Source organism: Enhydra lutris, unplaced genomic scaffold, assembly GCF_002288905.1.
Source record: "Enhydra lutris kenyoni isolate GAN:26980312 unplaced genomic scaffold, ASM228890v2 scaffoldscaffold58, whole genome shotgun sequence".
NCBI lineage: Eukaryota > Metazoa > Chordata > Mammalia > Carnivora > Mustelidae > Enhydra > Enhydra lutris.
Genome location: NW_019154142.1, coordinates 6,079,121 through 6,099,626, shown reverse-complemented (window position 1 = coordinate 6,099,626; position 20,506 = coordinate 6,079,121). Strand labels below are relative to the sequence as shown.

The 20,506-nt window shown below is 38.7% G+C and overlaps 1 protein-coding gene across 1 annotated transcript in view; it reads right to left on the bottom strand.

Moving 5' to 3' along the window:
• LOC111158237 (adenylate kinase 9) overlaps positions 1–20,506 on the bottom strand; it is a 117,443-nt gene that overhangs the window by 41,785 nt on the left and 55,152 nt on the right. Inside the window, 3 exon segments of the mRNA XM_022520156.1 lie at positions 5,938–6,059; positions 6,420–6,620; positions 7,317–7,406. Coding sequence (XP_022375864.1) covers positions 5,938–6,059; positions 6,420–6,620; positions 7,317–7,406 — 413 coding nt within the window.

The following is a 20,506-nucleotide window of genomic DNA, read 5'->3' as shown; positions in this document are numbered from 1 at the left end:
AAGATTTTTTCTTTAAGATTTTATTTATTTATTTAGAGTGGGAGTCGGGGATGGGACAGAAGGAGAGGGAGAAAGAGAATCCCAAGCGGACTCTGTTCTGAGCACCATGTGATGGGGGCCTCAGTCTCACAACCCTGAGATTATGAGCTGAGCTGAAATCAAGAGTCTGACACTTAATGAACTGAGCCACCCAGATGCCCCTCTGATATGAAAATTTTAAGCAACATAAGAATTAGCGAATCAACTAAGGTAGATTAGTAGTGATTTGTAATTCCCCTCTGTCTTTTTTGTTTGTTCAGATTTTATAGTTTTTCCTAGGTAAATCTCAGTAATTCATATTTTGAATATCCTTTTTATCTTGGCTTTAAAACTTATTAGTATAAAGTTCCTATAATTTAAAACAACCTGTTTTTAAAATTTGATTGTATACTCATTTTTTTCAAATATTATTTGCTTTTTCTTTTTATCTAATTAGATTTGTTAGAAGTTTGCCTATTTTATTACACTTGCCAGTGGACTGACTTTTCATTTTTTAAAATTAGGTCTACTCCAAAATCAGAGGGGGAGATGAACCACGAGAGACTATGAACTCTGAGAAGCAAACTGAGGGTTTTGGAGGGGAGGGGGGGTGGGGGGTTGGGAGGGCTGATGGTGTGTATTAAGGAGGGCATGTATTGCATGGAGCACTGGGTGTGGTGCATAAACAATGAACCTTGGAACACTGAAAAAATAAAATAAAATTTAAAAAACATAAAAATAAAAAATAAAATTAGGTCTACTGTTTTTGTCTTCTTTTCCTATTTTGTTAATTTTTGCCTTTACTTTTGTTTCTACATTCTTTTGGTTTATTTTGTTGTGCTTTCTCCCCAGATTCTGGAGTTGAATGCTTAATTAATTTTCCCTGCTAATAAGTCCACCTCGGGTAGGGTTGCCAGACTTAAAAAATAAGAATGTGGGTTCCAGTTATATTTGCATTTCAGATAATGAATAATTTTTTTAGTATAAACTTGTACTACACATAGAAATTATTCTTTTATCTGAAATTCAAATATACCTGGGTATCATGTTTTTTAAAATCTGGCAACTATAATTTCTACTTCTGCCATACTATAAAGCATTTATATGTGATTTTTTTTTTGAAGGGCTAGAAAACAATATATTTTTTTAATTTTGAAGCTGAAATGTTTAACCTATCAAAATTAAGGATTTTGTTAAAGCTGAAATAAGGTCATGTGACATTTAAAATTGTGTTGAATTCTCAAACCTTTGTTCTCATTTATATGACTTTTTGAAATGCATTCAATTTTAAAATGCAATTTATTTTAAATTTTTAAAAAATTTTAAATATTTTATTTATTTGAGAGAGAGAGCATGCACAAGCAGAGGGGAGGGGCAGAAGAAGAGGGAGAAACAGTCTCCCCGCTGAGCAGGGAGCCTGATGACCACATCATCATAAACCCTGAAATTATGACCTGAGTGGAAGTCAGACGCTTAACTGACTGAGCTACTCAGGTGCCCAAAATGCAACTTTTTAAAAAAGCATTGTGGAATTCACAGTAAAAATATATACTCTCAAACAATACTGAAAGTATAAGTTCTGACCTTTGTGAAAATCAGTATAATTTTTTTTCATGAGAATTTTATTTTTTTTACTTAAAGCATTTTTTAAACAATGTATGTATGTATTTCTTATTTATTTATTTATTTATTTGAATTCTAGTATAATTAACATGCAGTTTGATATTAGTTTCAAGTATACAATATAATGATTCAACAATTTTCTGTTTCTCAGTGCTCATCAAGGTAAGTGCCCTCTTAATCTCCTTCAGTTATTTCTTCCATACCCCCACCCACCAGTTTGTTCTCTGTATTTAAGTCTGTTTTCTTTGTTCATCTTTTTTTTTTGTCTTTGTTTATTTGTTTCTTAAGTTCCACATATGAATGAAATCATATGGCATTTTCTTGCTGTGGCTGACTTATTTCACTTAGCATTATATCCTCTAGCTCCATCCGTGTCGTTGCAAATGGCAAGAATTCATTCTTTTTTATGGCTGAATAATATTCGTGTGTGTGTGTGTGTGTGTGTGTGTGTGTGTGTATGTACCACTCCTTTTCCATTCATCTATAAATGGACACTTGTAAGTTTTCACTTCCCTGAATCTCCAGGGCCCCTGCTTTTCTCCCTCCCTGCTCCCTAAACAATTTTTCCTCTAAAACTTCCACTTACCTCTGTCCAAATCAGACTTCAGTTCACACTGGACTCTTTTCCCTATTAACGAAAACCTGTCCTTACCATTTTAGTGCCCAGTTTTGCTTATCTTTAACAGTGTAAAGTATCTTTTTTGTTGTTGTTTTAATTCACTTTTCCTTGAATTATAGTTTCACTGATATTCAGAATGCTGTTTCTTCTTTTTAATTAGTATTTGCTTTTTATATCTCAATCTGAGTTCTTTTGTTTTTTCAGTTGTTTAATGGCTTTTGTTGGTTGACTCCAGTTTTTCCTTATAATAGGTGGATTTATAATCATCCCTAAATAAATTTTAGAAACAGAATGTGGGGTATGTGTGTAGAGGCGATGGGGTGAGGGTGGAGGTATCTTAGAACAAGGGATTCGGGGAAAATGGTCATCTGAAGATACCCCCTTCCTCTCTCTCCACTTTCTTAGTCTTAACTGCTGGGGCAGGCTGCTGGAATCCATCAGCATCTGTGGGAAGGAAACTGTATGGCATTATTTACCACTATGGGCTAGATGAGTGCCTGGAGACAAACATCAGAGAGAACAGACTATTAAGATGTCAAGTCCTAGGAGGAATTTTTTTGCAGGGATCTCTGGATTTCCTGGAGAATGTTAGCATCAGCAACTACCAGGGAAATGCTTGTGGTCTCTCTGGCCCACAAAAGATCAAGAAGGAGCTATATGGGTGGGAAGAGTTCTCCCCAACCCTGCATCTGGGCAAGTATGAGAAATCCTATCCAGACTTGTCTTAGGCCTCAGCAACGAATATATACCTTATCTACCTCCATATTCCTAACCTACAGGGAGAGACCACTTGCCTCTTTTAATTCTTGAGAATGTTGTCACCTAAAACACTCCAGCAATAATCCTGAACCCCACTGAGAAAAAAAAGAAAAAAGAAAGCCATTACCCATGTAAGGGAGTCTAGCCAACTAAACGATCAGTCAGATCAAATAGATCAACAGAGATGGACAGAACCCAATCTCAGGGTAGGAAAATAATGAAGACATTAATAGAAATTCAAATAAACACTAGAAAGAGTTTACAAGCACCAATAAAGTATGTAAATGAGCCTAAGAAGAGAGTGACCACTTGTGGTAGAATTATGGTCCCTCAAAGATTCCCAGGACCTGTGAGTGGGTTACCTTGTGTGTGTGATTAAGGATGTTGAGATGGAAAGCTCATCCAGGCAGACCCAGTGTAATTAAAGGGCCCTTAAGAGGGAGGCAAGAAGGTCAAAGGCAGAAGATGAGATGATGGAGAGCAAAGGTTGAAGTAATGTGCTTTGAAGATGGAGGAAGAGGCCGTATACCAGAGAATGCAGGTGGCCTCCAGAAGCTGGAAATGACAGGAAAATTTTCTCCTCTTGCAGAAGGAACTTAGCTAATACTGATTTCAGCCCTTGTAAGATTCATTTTAGAGAACCGACCTTGAGAATTGTATGATAATTGGGTTGTTTTAAGCCACTAACTTTGTGGTAATTTGTTACAATAGCAATAGGACTCCAATGAATGTCTAAAATGAGAAGACTGAATGGAAGACATGTCTACAAATATCTGAACAAAAAAATAAAGAAATGGAGAATTTGAGGGAAAAGATAAAGATATTTGGAGAATAGATCCAAGAGACCTAATTAGTATCAGGTATTATGGAAGCAAAAAAGGAAGAGATGGAGAAGAGGCCAGAATTAATTTCTCACAGATAAAGAAAAACATCACATACAGATTTAAGGGCACCCCAAGTATAGGAAAGTTTGATGAGAAAAGACAAGCACTTGGACATATCTTGGTATGATTCCTGAATTCTGGAGTGGTATTAGAACTCTTGTTTCTTTCTTTCTTTTTTTTTTTTTTTTAAGATTTTATTTATTTATTTGACAGAGAGTGAGTAGGCAGAGAGGTAGGCAGAGAGAGAGAGGGGGAAGCAAGCTCCCTGAGGAGCGGAGAGCCCGATGTGGGGGCTCGATCCCAGGACCTGAGATCATGAGCGGAAAGCAGAGCCTTAACCCACTGAGCCACCCAGGCGCCCCTAGAACTCTTGTTTCTTTTTGTATTTTCTGTTTGGCAAAAGGGAAATATCTTTGTTGTTGATTTTTCCTATTGTAAAAACCGATACATTTCTAATGTTAAAAAATCAGATAATATAGGCAAGCACTTAAAAAATAAAAATTACTGTAAGTCCATCACTGAGAGACAACCACCATTAACATGTTTAACAGGTTGAGTGAGGTATGACTGGCATTAAAATAGTGTACATATTTACAGTATAAAATTGGATAATTTGTGACAGAAGTATTCATTTGTGAATTCACCGCAACCAAGATAATGAACGTATGCACAAATACCAAAAATTTGCTCACACATCTTTGTAAAATCTCTCCTTCCTGCTACTATTTGCCTCCTTCCTGCCCCATCCCCAGGCAACCACCACTCTGTTTTCTAGCACTAAACTAGTTTGCATTTTCTAAATTTTTATATAAATGGGATCATACAAGATATATTCTTTTTTGCCTGGCTTCTTTCTCTTAGCATAATTATCTTCAGATTCATCCAGGTTATTGCATGATGATTAGAAGTTTGTGAATTTCAGTCCCACCCTCAGCCCTCCAAGATGGGGTCAGGGAGAGGGGCTGGAAGTTGAATCAGCCAATGTCCAACGACTTAGTCAACCATGACTGTGTGATGGAGCCTCCCTAAAAACCTAAGAGGACAGCTTTTTGGGCTTTTCTTTTAGAAGAGCTTCCATGTGCCACAAAGCAGGGCCCCAAGCTCCACAAAGACTGAAGTTTCTTTGTCCAGGACCTTGTCTTATGTATGGCTTTATCTGGCTGTTAATTAGCATTATTTATTATATCCTTTAATAAACCAGTAAATGTATGTAAATGTTTTCCTGAATTCTGTGTGCTATTTTAGCAAATTAATTGAACTGAAAGAGAAAGTTACTGGAATCCCTAATCTGTAGCCCATTGGTCAGAAGCACAGGAAACAACCTGGGGCTGAGGTGGGGGTTGGGGGAGAAGTCCTTTAGGACTGAACCCTTAACCTGTGGAATCTGATGCTATCTCCAGGTGGATGGCATCAGAATTGAGCTGAATTCTCAGACACCCTGGTAGTGTCATCTTCTGGAACTGCTTGGTGTGTTTGGGGAGAACCTCCTCCCATGTTGGAACTGGGTCTGGGAAGCTCAAAAGAACTGATAAGGCCCCAAATTAAAAGAATCTGTTTTCATTTAATTACTGATAGATATTTAATTGGGTGGCTATCAAATGAGAATGGTTCTTAAAATTCTGGTGCTAAGGGAGTAGAGTAGGGTCTGAAAATGACCTGTTTCTTTTGCAAATACTTCTCCTTATTATCACGCAAGTGGCCTCCCAAGGCCATTGCTATCTGTGTCTTATGTGAAACACTCCCCTTAAATTTTGTCTCTAATACCTGTAGATATTTCCCATGGAAAAAAATTTAAAAGATTTCCCTTTTCTTTTTTCATGGGTGTAGTATGTTGTCTAAGAAGCCCTGGCATTTCAGGTGTCAAGTGAAGTTGGGTGGAGGCCAAGTGTGTTGAAAAATTTATAAAATAATTTATTTATAAAATTGAGGAAGCCTGCTTGTTTTCTTGGGGTCCAAAGTGCTAGTTACCACTCTGGATATACGCACTTTCAATGATGTGACCAATGTGAATGAGCAATAATAAAGAAGTCATACCTCTTCTTCCTCCTCCTCTTCCTCTTCTATCTCCTCATCAGCTTCAGCTTCTGCCTGATAGTCTTCTGTTTCTTCATCATAATCTTCCATAGTTAACTCCCATGCAACATACTGGAAGGGTCCTGTAAAAAAATTAATAAATACATAAAAAAGTAACTTTTGGGAAGATATTTTTAGGATAAAAGGATATTAGCATATTACAGTAGTCAAAGATTAGGAAGAGTGATTATAATGATTGATCTTAGTTGAAAGGTGTACACACACAGGTCTTCACAAATTCTTTAAGTGACAGCTGGCTGGGTTGGCCAGTGCTCTTTGGGCTCCGTGCTGTTCTGATTAACAGATTTAAATATTTGAAGTCTTGACCCTAAATATACTGGATGCTTTACTTCATAAACCATCAAGAAGGGCTTCAAACTTTCATGATGCTTTTAATGATATAGTAATATCTTGACAATAACTGTTAAGATTACAGCTCTTACTTTCCATAGTCTCCACTACTTTTTGAAGTAGTTCCTCTGGAGTTTTGTCAGCAATCTCCAAGTTTAAAATTTGAATGAATGACTCTTTGATTGTTCCTTCCAGTTGTTTCCATATATAGTTGAAATGTTTAATCTTCTCTTTAATTGGCTCCATTTCAGGAACATCAGGATAAGCATCTTCTGGAAACTCAGGGAGTACAACTTCTGAGGTAAAGGTTAGAGGAAAGAAAAAAGATTCTTAAAATATTGTATCTTTAGCCATATTGCCAAAATAATTTATACTTCATAGCATTTTAAAAACATTTGAAAGAAATATACTTCATTTTCTAGGTAATAATATAAATGCATAAATTCATGTTTTAATTTATGCTTTGTTTTTTGTATTGACTTAGATGAATTATTATCTACTAATAAGATAAAAATCATGGATAATTAATAAGAATTTTGTATGGCAACTTTAACTATTAGTAAAACGTATAAAATAAAATTTGGTGAAGAAGAGTACTAAACACTGGCTACATACTTTTAAAAAAAGATTATTTATTTATTTATTTGACAGAGAGAGAGAGAGAGAGATCACAAGTAGGCAGAGAGGCAGGCAGAGAGAGAAAGAGAAGGAAGCAGGCTCCTCACTGAGCAGAGAGCCCTATGTGGGACTCGATCCCAGGAGTCTGAGATTATGACCTGAGCCGAAGGCAGAGGCTTAACCCATTGAGCCACCCAGGCACCTGCTACATACATTTTTAATGTAATAGGCTAAATTAATTGCATATCAGCTGGCATACAGCATAGAAAGAAATAGGTAGGAAGTTGGTGCTATACTTAAAATAAGGGACTGGACCTTTCTAAAAGAATATGAAAAGTATTTTCACAGACTAACTATTTTTATAAGGTAACCTGTTTCAGATAATTCTTTAGTTTCCAGGCCATCTTTGGATCCTTTTGAAATTTCTGTTCCAACTGTGGTATCCTCAGCAGGCTCAACTACTTAAAAAAGAAATCTGATAGTTAGTGTTTGAATTTTAAAACATTATTGCTTTATGAAGTTTCTGGCACAAAGAAAATTTCAAAACACAGTTTAATTGTATATACTATGTCTAAGTGAAAATACAGTTTTCCTGTTAGGTAAAGTATGGCATTAAATATTTAATAATGTAGGGCAGAAAATGAAGAACATTTAACAACACATAAAAAGACATGGACCAAAATAATAATGGGCACATGGCATATATAAGTCTGACAGTTATCTATTGTTAAATATCACTCAAACTTCTGTTCACATGCCATCAGACTAGCAGTTCCTGATATTTCTTTTAATTTCTTAAATAGTCCTAAAGACCATTAAATGGCAAGGAAAGACAATGATATATCAAAGCCCCAGCTGTGGGCGTAAGTGTGGCAAAACTCAGGAGAATCTCCATAATATCACTGTTGAAGGTAGAGAGCAAACACTGTTTTCCTGGATGATGTAAGATTTGCTTCACATGCACATTCAGCATAGATGGTTTAGGGAAGGAAGAACTAATTATCTATCTTCTCACCCCATAGTTTTTTCTAGTTCTGAGACACAAATTTTGTGTAGACCAAATTTATATTTGTATAATATTATATGAAATATAATATACATTATATATCTATCTATAGAATACATCATTATACCAATCATAATAATTAAGTTATAGAATTAGTTATAATAGATTGCAATTATTATATTATAATTATAATTAATTATATTATTCTAATATCAGAATAATATTCTACTAGAGTATTCTAATGGAGTATTCTAAATAACAGAATTAGAATAGATTCTAATTAATTAGAATATTCAGATAAATAGAATTAGAATATTCTAATATTCTAATAATGTGATACTTAATTGTATTTACATATTCAGAATAATAATGTATAATATAATTAAATATAACAATATAGTTATATTAAATCATATTTACATATCTAGAATAATATTATTCTAATATTTTAGAAATATAATTATATGATATATAATTATATTTACAAATATAATTATATGATATATAATTATATTTACGTATATATATAAAACACTGTAACACTGGAAACTGTCTTCCAAGCTAACGTAGTAGCTGGGTCCTCTTTCTACAGAATTCTATAATTAAAACTCAAGAGAATAGGATGTAGAAGAAGACAAGCCTAGGGCTGCTCTGGTGGTGACATGTGTGATTGTTAGGTGCTCAATTATCTAAAGAAAAGCATTATAAATGATGGCAAAGACAAGAACACCAAGAATATACAGAGAATTCTAAATTGTCTTAATTTCTCTAATTACAATGCAAGTCAGAAATGATGAAGATTCAGCCACAGTCTAGAAGAGACAGACAAGATGAATACTTACTAAAACATCACCACTTGAACTAGGTCATTGCACATTAACTTGACCTTCAGGTCTATGTTGGAGAGTACCAGGCAAAACATTAAAGTGAAAGACATATATGGATACGTACGTGTGTTGGGGGAGTTGGGTGTGGTTCTTATAAATACTCTACCTACCCTTCCGGTTGCCCTACTCCACCTGTATGATCTGAAGTCATAAGCTTAATGACCTGAGCCACCCAGGAACCCCTAGGTGATTCTTTTTAAAAAATTTATATTAATTTAAATTCTAGTGTAGTTAACATACAGTGTAATATTAATTCCAAGGGAACAATATGGTGATTCGACATTTCCATCTATTACTAAGTGCTCATCAAGGTAATTGTGCTCTTTATCCCTTTCACCTATTTCCCCCACCTGCTTGCCCACCTCTCCTCTGGTAACCATTTGTTCTCTATAGTGAAGAGTCTGTCCTCTCTTTTTTTTTCTCCTTTGTTCATTTGTTTTATTTTTTAAATTCCACATATGTGTGAGATCATATGGTATTTGTCTTTTGACTGGTTTATTCTGTTTAGCATTATACCCTTTAGATCCAAATGGCAAAATTTCATTCTTTTTTTTTAACGGCTGAGTAATATTCCTGTGTGTGTGTGTGTGTGTGTGTGTGTGTGTGTGTATCACATCTTCTTTATTCATTCATGTATCAGTGGACACGTGGCTGCTTCCATAACCTGATTATTGTAAATAATGCTGCAATAAACATAGGGGTGCATGTATCCTTTCAGATTCGTGTTTTTGTAGTTTTTGGTAAATACCAAGTAGTGTGATTACTGGATCCTAGCATAGTTCTATTTTCAACTTTTTGAAGAAACTCCATAGTGTTTTCCACAGTGGCTGTGCCAGTTTGCATTCCCAAAAAAAGGGCAAGAGGTTTCCTTTTCCTCCACATCATAGCCAATGCTTGTTGTCTCTTGAGTTGTTGATTTTAGTCATTCTGACAGGTGTGAGGTGGTATCTCATTGTGGTTTTGGTTTGTATTTTCCTGAGGATGAGTGATGTTGAGCATCTTTTCATGTATCTTTTGGCCATCACAGACTTTGGTGATTTTGGTGCGGATCATTTACTGTATATACAGGAGTCCTCTCACCCACATTCTGCTTTCTGTGGTTTCAGTAAATTGCAGTCAGCCACAGTCCAGAAGCAGATGACAAGCTGTCAGAAGGTCAACAGTAGCCTCACGGTCACGCCACCATGCGTACATCACTCACCTCACTTCATCTCACCATGCTGGCACTTTATCATCTCACAGCATCCCAAGACGGGTGAGTACAGTACAATAAGTATTCTGAGAGAAAGAGACTACATTAATATCTTGATTTTGGACTTCCAGCCTTCCGAACTGTGAGAGAATAAATTTTTGCTGTTTGAAGCCACTAAGTTTGTGGTAATTTGTTAATGGCAACCCTAGGAAGCTAACACATTCCTCAGCAGTCTCGTTGAAACCACGCATTGGAGAGCAACGTGGAATTTAGTGAAAATTCAGCAAGGGAGCAATGAAGGGGACTTGCTGTCATCCATCCTGTAGCAGACCCTGTTGTGACTCACTCTTCTTCTTCCTTGCAGAGCCGGGCTTTTGTTCCAGTGTTTACCCTTCCCGTCAGGGCTGAGGGAGGGCGACCCCACCTCCAGCTCCAGGCATTTATCCTGATTGGTATAAGCCAAAGCTTGCTTCCTTTCTTTCTGATATCAGGGGATGGAATGTGACTATTGACTTTGAGAATGCTGAGATTTAGTTTAGCCTTATCTGGGGGTGGGGATCCTGAGCTCTGGCCTTTCTAGAAGTTACCTAAGGCTGACTGCTAGCCGGTGACGAAGTTGCTGAGGTATCAACGACTTGCAGACACCTTGCTAGGCGCTTTACATAAAATGTTTCTATCCCTGTAAAAACAATGTTTGGTAACTATTCCTAACCCAGGTTAATGGAGAACTTGAGGTGCAGAACAAATGACGTAAGGTGTCATATAGCAGCCAAGGTGAAGTTTAAAAAGGGTTAATGAGATCATATGGATTACCTGCACTTAGAGAAAGCTTCAAACTCCCTAAACCTCTGGCCTCCGCCTCGCTGTCCAATCTCATCTTGCCCTTCCCTTTTGCTCACTATGCTCTGGTCACACTCAATTTCTTCCTTGCCCATTGAGTTGTGCCCACCTCTGAGCCTTCACAGTGGAAAGATCTTTGTACAGCTCCTTTTCAGTCTTTCTGCCTTGCCTCACATATCATTTTCTCAGATGACACTCTTCCTTGGCCATAATGTTTACTCTTGCTTCTTCCTTCCAAATTACCCTGCTGGCCTCCAGCTTGCTCATTCACTCAACAAACATTTATTGAGCACCTACTAGATCCCAGGCTCTGCTTTAGTGTCTTCATATATATATATTTTTTTGCATTAAAATTTTTTTTAATTTTATTTTTTATAAACATATAATATATTTTTATCCCCAGGGGTACAGGTCTGTGAATCGCCAGGTTTACACACTTCACAGCACTCACCATAGCACATACCCTCCCCAATGTCCATAATCCCACCCCCCCCAAGCCCCCTCCCCCCATTAACCCTCAGTTTGTTTTGTGAGATTAAGAGTCACTTATGGTTTGTCTCCCTCCCGATCCCATCTTGTTTCATTTACTCTTCTCCTACCCCCTTAACCCCCCATGTTGCATCTCCTCTCCCTCATATCAGGGAGATCATATGATAGTTGTCTTTCTCCGATTGACTTATTTCGCTAAGCATGATACCCTCTAGTTCCACGCACGTCGTCGCAAAGGGCAAGATTTCATTTCTTTTGATGGCTGCATAGTATTCCATTGTGTATATATACCACATCTTCTTTATCCATTCGTCTGTTGATGGACATCTAGGTTCTTTCCATAGTTTGGCTATTGTAGACATTGCTGCTATAAACATTCGGGTGCACGTGCCCCTTCGGATCACTACGTTTGTATCTTTAGGGTAAATACCCAGCAGTGCAATTGCTGGGTCATAGGGTAGTTCTATTTTCAACATTTTGAGGAACCTCCATGCTGTTTTCCAGAGTGGTTGCACCAGCTCGCATTCCCACCAACAGTGTAGGAGGGTTCCCCTTTCTCCGCATCCTCGCCAGCATCTGTCATTTCCTGACTTGTTAATTTTAGCCATTCTGACTGGTGTGAGGTGGTATCTCATTGTGGTTTTGATTTGTATTTCCCTGATGCCAAGTGATGTGGAGCACTTTTTCATGTGTCTGTTGGCCATCTGGATGTCTTCTTTGCAGAAATGTCTGTTCATGTCCTCTGCCCATTTCTTGATTGGATTATTTGTTCTTTGGGTGTTGAGTTTGCTAAGTTCTTTATAGATTTTGGACACTAGCCCTTTATCCGATATGTCATTTGCAAATATCTTCTCCCATTCTGTCAGTTGTCTTTTGGTTTTGTTAACTGTTTCCTTTGCTGTGCAAAAGCTTTTGATCTTGATAAAATCCCAATAGTTCATTTTTGCCCTTGCTTCCTTTGCCTTTGGCGATGTTCCTAGGAAGATGTTGCTGCGGCTGAGGTCAAAGAGGTTGCTGCCTGTGTTCTCCTCAAGGATTTTGATGGATTCCTTTCTCACGTTGAGATCCTTCATCCATTTTGAGTCTATTTTCGTGTGTGGTGTAAGGAAATGATCCAATTTCATTTTTCTGCATGTGGCTGTCCAATTTTCCCAACACCATTTATTGAAGAGGCTGTCTTTTTTCCATTGGATATTCTTTCCTGCTTTGTCGAAGATTAGTTGACCATAGAGTTGAGGGTCTATTTCTGGGCTCTCTATTCTGTTCCATTGATCTATGTGTCTGTTTTTGTGCCAGTACCATGCTGTCTTGATGATGACAGCTTTGTAATAGAGCTTGAAGTCTGGAATTGTGATGCCACCAACTTTGGCTTTCTTTTTCAATATTGCTTTGGCTATTCGAGGTCTTTTCTGGTTCCATATAAATTTTAGGGTTATTTGTTCCATTTCTTTGAAAAAAATGGATGGTACTTTGATAGGAATTGCATTAAATGTGTAGATTGCTTTAGGTAGCATAGACATTTTCACAATATTTATTCTTCCAATCCAGGAGCATGGAACATTTTTCCATTTCTTTGTGTCTTCCTCAATTTCTTTCATGAGTACTTTATAGTTTTCTGTGTATAGATTCTTAGTCTCTTTGGTTAGATTTATTCCTAGGTATCTTATAGTTTTGGGTGCAATTGTAAATGGGATTGACTCCTTAATTTCTCTTTCTTCTGTCTTGTTGTTGGTGTGGAGAAATGCAACTGATTTCTGTGCATTGATTTTATATCCTGACACTTTACTGAATTCCTGTACAAGTTCTAGCAGTTTTGGAGTGGAGTCTTTTGGGTTTTCCACATATAGTATCATATCATCTGCGAAGAGTGATAGTTTGACTTCTTCTTTGCCGATTTGGATGCCTTTAATTTCCTGTTGTTGTCTGATTGCTGAGGCTAGGACTTCTAGTACTATGTTGAATAGCAGTGGTGATAACGGACATCCCTGCCGTGTTCCCGACCTTAGTGGAAAAGCTTTCAGTTTTTCTCCATTGAGAATGATATTTGCGGTGGGTTTTTCATAGATGGCTTTGATAATATTGAGGTATGTGCCCTCTATCCCTACACTTTGAAGAGTTTTGATCAGGAAGGGATGCTGTACTTTGTCAAGTGCTTTTTCAGCATCTATGGAGAGTATCATATGGTTCTTGTTCTTTCTTTTATTAATGTGTTGTATCACATTGATTGATTTGTGGATGTTGAACCAACCTTGCAGCCCTGGAATAAATCCCACTTGGTCGTGGTGAATAATCCTTTTAATATACTGTTGAATCCTATTGGCTAGTATTTTGGCGAGAATTTTTGCATCTGTGTTCATCAAGGATATTGGCCTGTAGTTCTCTTTTTTGATGGGATCCTTGTCTGGTTTTGGGATCAAGGTGATGCTGGCCTCATAAAATGAGTTTGGAAGTTTTCCTTCCATTTCTATTTTTTGGAACAGTTTCAGGAGAATAGGAATTAGTTCTTCTTTAAATGTTTGGTAGAATTCCCCCGGGAAGCCATCTGGCCCTGGGCTTTTGTTTGTTTGGAGATTTTTGATGACTGTTTCAATCTCCTTACTGGTTATGTGTCTGTTCAGGCTTTCTATTTCTTCCTGGTTCAGTTGTGGTAGTTTATATGTCTCTAGGAATGCATCCATTTCTTCCAGATTGTCAAATTTGTTGGCGTAGAGTTGCTCATAGTATGTTCTTATAATTGTCTGTATTTCTTTGGTGTTAGTTGTGATCTCTCCTCTTTCATTCATGATTTTATTTATTTGGGTCCTTTCTCTTTTCTTTTTGATAAGTCTGGCCAGGGGTTTATCGATCTTATTAATTCTTTCAAAGAACCAGCTCCTAGTTTCGTTGATTTGTTCTATTGTTTTTTTGGTTTCTATTTCATTGATTTCTGCTCTGATCTTTATGATTTCTCTTCTCCTGCTGGGTTTAGGGTTTCTTTCTTGTTCTTTCTCCAGCTCCTTTAGGTGTAGGGTTAGGTTGTGTACCTGAGACCTTTCTTGTTTCTTGAGAAAGGCTTGTACTGCTATATATTTTCCTCTCAGGACTGCCTTTGTTGTGTCCCACAGATTTTGAACCGTTGTGTTTTCATTATCATTTGTTTCCATGAATTTTTTCAACTCTTCTTTAATTTCCTGGTTGACCCATTCATTCTTTAGAAGGATGCTGTTTAGTCTCCATGTATTTGGGTTCTTTCCAAATTTCCTCTTGTGATTGAGTTCTAGCTTCAGAGCATTGTGGTCTGAAAATATGCAGGGAATGATCCCAATCTTTTGATAACGGTTGAGACCTGATTTAGGACCGAGGATGTGCTCTATTCTGGAGAATGTTCCATGTGCACTAGAGAAGAATGTGTATTCTGTTGCTTTGGGATGAAATGTTCTGAATATATCTGTGATGTCCATCTGGTCCAGTGTGTCATTTAAGGCCTTGATTTCCTTGTTGATCTTTTGCTTGGATGATCTGTCCATTTCAGTGAGGGGAGTGTTAAAATCCCCTACTATTATTGTATTATTGTCGATGTGTTTCTTTGATTTTGTTATTAATTGGTTTATATAGTTGGCTGCTCCCACGTTAGGGGCATAGATATTTAAAATTGTTAGATCTTCTTGTTGGACAGTTCCTTTGAGTATGATATAGTGTCCTTCCTCATCTCTTATTATAGTCTTTGGCTTAAAATCTAATTGATCTGATATAAGGATTGCCACTCCTGCTTTCTTCTGATGTCCATTAGCATGGTAAATTCTTTTCCACCCCCTCACTTTAAATCTGGAGGTGTCTTCGGGTTTAAGATGAGTTTCTTGTAGGCAACATATAGATGGGTTTTGTTTTTTTATCCATTCTGATACCCTGTGTCTTTTGATTGGGGCATTTAGCCCATTAACATTCAGGGTAAGTATTGAGAGATATGAATTTAGTGCCATTGTATTGCCTGTAAGGTGACTGTTATTGTATATTGTCTCTGTTTCTTTCTGATCTACTACTTTTAGGGTCTCTCTTTGCTTAGAGGACCCCTTTCAATATTTCCCGTAGAGCTGGTTTGGTATTTGCAAATTCTTTCAGTTTTTGTTTGTCCTGGAAGCTTTTAATCTCTCCTTCTATTTTCAATGATAGCCTAGCTGGATATAGTATTCTTGGCTGCATGTTTTTCTCGTTTAGTACTCTGAATATATCATGCCAGCTCTTTCTGGCCTGCCAGGTCTCTATGGATAAGTCTGCTGCCAATCTAATATTTTTACCATTGTACGTTACAGACTTCTTTTCCCGGGCTGCTTTCAGGATCTTCTCTTTGTCACTAAGACTTGTAAATTTTACTATTAGGTGACGGGGTGTGGACCTATTCTTATTGATTTTGAGGGGGGTTCTCTGAACCTCCTGGATTTTGATGCTTGTTCCCTTTGCCATATTGGGGAAATTCTCTCCAATAATTCTCTCCAATATACCTTCTGCTCCCCTCTCTCTTTCTTCTTCTTCTGGAATCCCAATTATTCTAATGTTGTTTCGTCTTATGGTGTCACTTATCTCTCGAATTCTCCCCTCGTGGTCCAGTAGCTGTTTGTCTCTCTTTTGCTCAGCTTCTTTATTCTCTGTCATTTGGTCTTCTATATCACTAATTCTTTCTTCTGCCTCATTTATTCTAGCAGTCAGAGCCTCCATTTTTGATTGCACCTAATTAATAGCTTTTTTGATTTCAACTTGGTTAGATTTTAGTTCTTTTATTTCTCCAGAAAGGGCTTTTATATCTCCCGAGAGGATTTCTCTAATATCTTCCATGCCTTTTTCGAGCCCGGCTAGAACCTTATGAATCGTCATTCTGAACTCTAGATCTGACATATTACCAATGTCTGTATTGATTAGGTCCCTAGCCTTTGGTACGGCCTCTTGTTCTTTTTTTTTGTGGTGAATTTTTCCGCCTTGTCATTTTGTCCAGATAAGAGTAGATGAAGGAGCAAGTAAAATACTAAAAGGGTGGCAACAACCCCAGGAAAATATGCTTTAGCCAAATCAGAAGAGATCCCAAATCGTGAGGGGGGAGAAAGGGGATAAAAAGAGGTTCAGAAAGAAGAAAAAAAAAAAAGAAACAATTAAAAAGAGAAAACCAATAAAGAAAAAAATATAAAAAGGAAAAAAAATATATATATTAGATAAACTAGTCAAAAAAACGTTAAAAAAGAAAAGGGTAAAAGTTAAAAAAATTTAGCAGAAGAAGAAAAATAAATTGAAAAAGAAAAAAATTAAATTAACTGCATGGCTAAAGAATCATGGGGAGAAAGCCATGAGTTCCGTGCTTTGCTTTCTCCTCCTTTGGAATTCCGCTGCTCTCCTTGGTATTGAAACTGTCCTCCTTGGTAGGTGAACTTGGTCCTGGCTGGGCTTCGTGTCGATCTTCTGGGGGAGGGGCCTGTTGTAGTGATTCTCAAGTGTCTTTGCCCCGGGCGGAGTTGCACCGCCCTTACCAGGGGCCGGGCTGAGTAATCCGCTCTGGTTTGCTTTCGGGAGCTTTTGTTCCCTGAGCGCTTTCCATAGAGTCCGGAGGACGGGAATGAAGATGGCGGCCTCCCGGTCTCCGGCCTGCAGGAGCCGAGAGCCCGGGGCCTCACTCCTCAGTGCGCCCTCAGAGAACAGCGCCGATTTACTCCCGTCACCCTGCCTCCGGCCGCGCTCCGAGCTGACCGAGCCTGCGACCGGTTCAAGGTAACCCCGAGCTGAGAGCTCACTCCTCGGCTCTGTCTCTGTAGCCGGCTTCCCCGTTCTAATACCTGTAAGCTCTGCGACACTCAGACACCCCCGATCCTTCTGTGACCCTGCGGGACCTGAGGCCACGCTGACCCTGCGTGGGCTTCACCCCAGTTTAGCCTCTGGAGCGATGTCCCTCAGCGGAACAGACTTTTAAAAGTCCCGATTTTGTGCTCCGTTGCTCCGCCGCTTGCCGGGAGCCGGCCCCTCCCCCCGCGGTCTATCTTCCCGTCGCTTTGGATTCACTTCTCCGCCAGTCCTACCTTTCAGAAAGTGGTTGATTTTCTGTTTCTAGAATTGCTGTTCTTCTTCTCTTCGATCTCCCGTTGGATTTGTAGGTGTTTGCAATCTTTAGATAAGCTATCTAGCTGATCTCCCGCTACCTGAAGTAGTCTCAGCTGCTACTTCTCCGCCATCTTGACTCCTCCCGTGTCTTCATATATTTTATCCATAGCCCTTAACACTATCAAAATTATTTTAGTTATTTATTTGTTTATCTTATTCTTTACCATTGAATGACAACTCTTTGAAAAGGGACTTGAGGGGCACCCAGGTGGCTCAGTTGGTGAAGTGTCTGCCTTTGTCTCAGGTCATGATCCCAGGGTCCTGGGATAGAGCCCCACATCTGGCTCCCTGCTCAGTGGGACGTCCACTTCTCCTTCTCCCACTCCCCCTGCTTGTATTCCCTCTCTCATTGTCTCTCTGTCTCTTTGTGTCAAATAAATAAATAAAATCTTTTTAAAAAAGGAAAAAGAAAGGGACCTTGACTATCTTGATCATTGATTGTTGAGTTTTTAGTACCTATGGCAGTGCCTGCTGCTTTGCCTGGCACTTAGAAAGAATTCAATAAATATTTGTTAAAGGAATGTATTTCTTCATGTTTATTAATAGCTGACTCTATTATAGGATGATGAGGTGCTTGGAATAAAACATTGTGATAAGAGCCAATGGTTACTGGAAGCCCAGCTTCTTACAAGTTCCATATAATTTGCCTATACTTAACAGTACATAAAGAACAAATTGGTAAAGATCAAAGTGATTAACTAGCCTCTGAATGCATCTGGATGTAATGACTTTTTTTTTTAAGATTTTCTTTATTTATTTGACAGAGAGAGAGATAGCGAGAGAGGAAACACAAGCAGGAGGAGTGGGAGAGGAAGAAGCAGGCTTCCTGCTGAGCAGGGAACCCAATGCGGGGCTCAATGTGGGACTCAATCCCAGGACCCTGGAATCATGACATGAGCTGAAGGCAGCCGCTTAACTGACTGAGCCACCCAGGTGTCCCTGGATGTAATGACCTTTAAAGTACTGATTCTAAGCAATACATATGTCATTCCGTTTAAGAAGGCTAGAGTGACAACAGGTTTGAGATGAAGCTTCAGGTGTCTTATCTGAGTACTAACAGAGGCAATGATTACCTTGTGGCCCATGACGAAGGAAAAGATGTGTTCTCTAGCATGAGGCAGAGAAAACCTTTCTGGCTATGTATTACTTTCCTGTGGCTGCCAAAAAAAAAAAAATTGCCACAAACTTGGTGGCTTAAAAAAATAAATAAAACCCTTAAAATTGGGCGGGATGAAGGGGCACCTGGGTGGCTCAGTGGGTTAAGCCTCTGCCTTTGGCTCAAGTCATGATTCCAGGGTCCTGGGATCGAGTCCTACATGGGGCTCTGTGCTCAGCATGGAGCCTGCTTCCTCCTCTCTCTCTGCCTGCCTCTCTGCCTACTTGTAATCTCTGTCTGTCAAATAAATAAAATATTTAAAAAAGGGGGGGCACTTGGGTGGCTCAGTGGGTTGGTGCTCTGCCTTCGGCTCAGGTCATGATCCCAGGGTCCTGGGATCACCCCATATCGGGCTTTCTGCTCAGCGGCGAGCCTACTTCCAGCCCGCTGCCTGCCTCTCTGCTTACCTGTGGTCTCTCTCTCTGTCAAATAAATAAATAAAATATTTTTAAAAAATAAATAAAACAAACCAATAGAAATGTATTCTCTTACAACTATGAAGGCCAGAAGTCAGAAATCAAGGTGTTGGCAGGGCTGTGCCCCCTCCGCCATGTGAGACGAGAATCACTTCTAGCCTGTTCGGGCTTCTCTGGGCCACTGTCATTTCTTAGCTTGAGGCTGCATCATGGCAATGCCTGCCTCCATCTTCACATGGCCTTCTGCTCTGAGGGTGAGTCTACGCTGCCTCTACTTCCCTTGTATACAGACACTTGTGACGGCATTTTGGGCCCACGTGGATAAGCCTGGATGATCCCCCCGTCTTGAGATATTTAGTCACATCTACAAAGACCTTTCTTCCAAATGAGGTAACATCTGCAGGTTCTAGAAATTAAGATGTGGACATTTCTTTGGCAGCCATCATTTGCTTACCATTGGGTACTCTGGATAAAATTTAAAAATTCCAAAAGTAATGGATTTATGTTAGAACGGTTTTTTCTTTTTCTTTTTTTTTTTAATGTGGTAAATTCATATACTGTAAAATTTACCATCTTAGCCATTTTAGGTACACAGTTTAGTGGTATCCAGTACATCCACACTGTTGTGCAACCGTCACCCCTTTTCAGCCCATAACTCTTTTCACCTCGTAAAACAGAAACTCTGTACTCATTAAATAATAACTCCCCATTCTTCTCACCCCCCTAAGGGGAGTGACTTCTCACCCCCTATTCTACTTTCTAATTTTATGATTTTGACTACTCTAAGTACTCCATATAAGTGGAATCATAGGGTCTTTGTCTTTTTGTGATTAGACAGGGCAGTTTTAAGTGAAAAAAAATTGCCCCCTTAAGTAATTTAGAAGAGAAGACTTTGGGTGCCTGGTTGGCTCAGATGGTTAGATGTCTGCCTTTGGCTCAGGGCATGATCCCAGGGTCCTGGAATCAAGTCCCATATCGGGCTCCCTGCTCAACGGGAAGCCTGCCTCCCCCTCCCCCTCTACTACTCCGCCTGCTTGTGCTCTTTCTCTTTCTCTCTCTCTCAAATCAATAAAATCTTAAAAAAAAAAAAAAGAAGAGAAGACTTTGTGGAAAAAGAGACCTTTGAATAGAAGAAGTAATCACTGGCTAAAGCAGATGCAAGACCTTTTGTGAAACAGAATGTGGTTCAATGTGGCCAAAACAGATCATTTTACAGAAGTGAACCTGCCCTGGAGAAGCCCAGTCATGTCTACACTGTCTAGCATTGATCTAGGATTGACCCTAACTAGAGTAGGACACTAGCTTTAAAAGATCCAGAATAGGTTCTCTGGGGGAAATAATCAGATTAAAAGCAACAAAACTAAATTGTTCCCTACACCTGTTACATTTGTAAATACTAATTGTGAATATTGGAACTATGGGGATGTGTTTGATATATTTAATGGATAAATATTAATG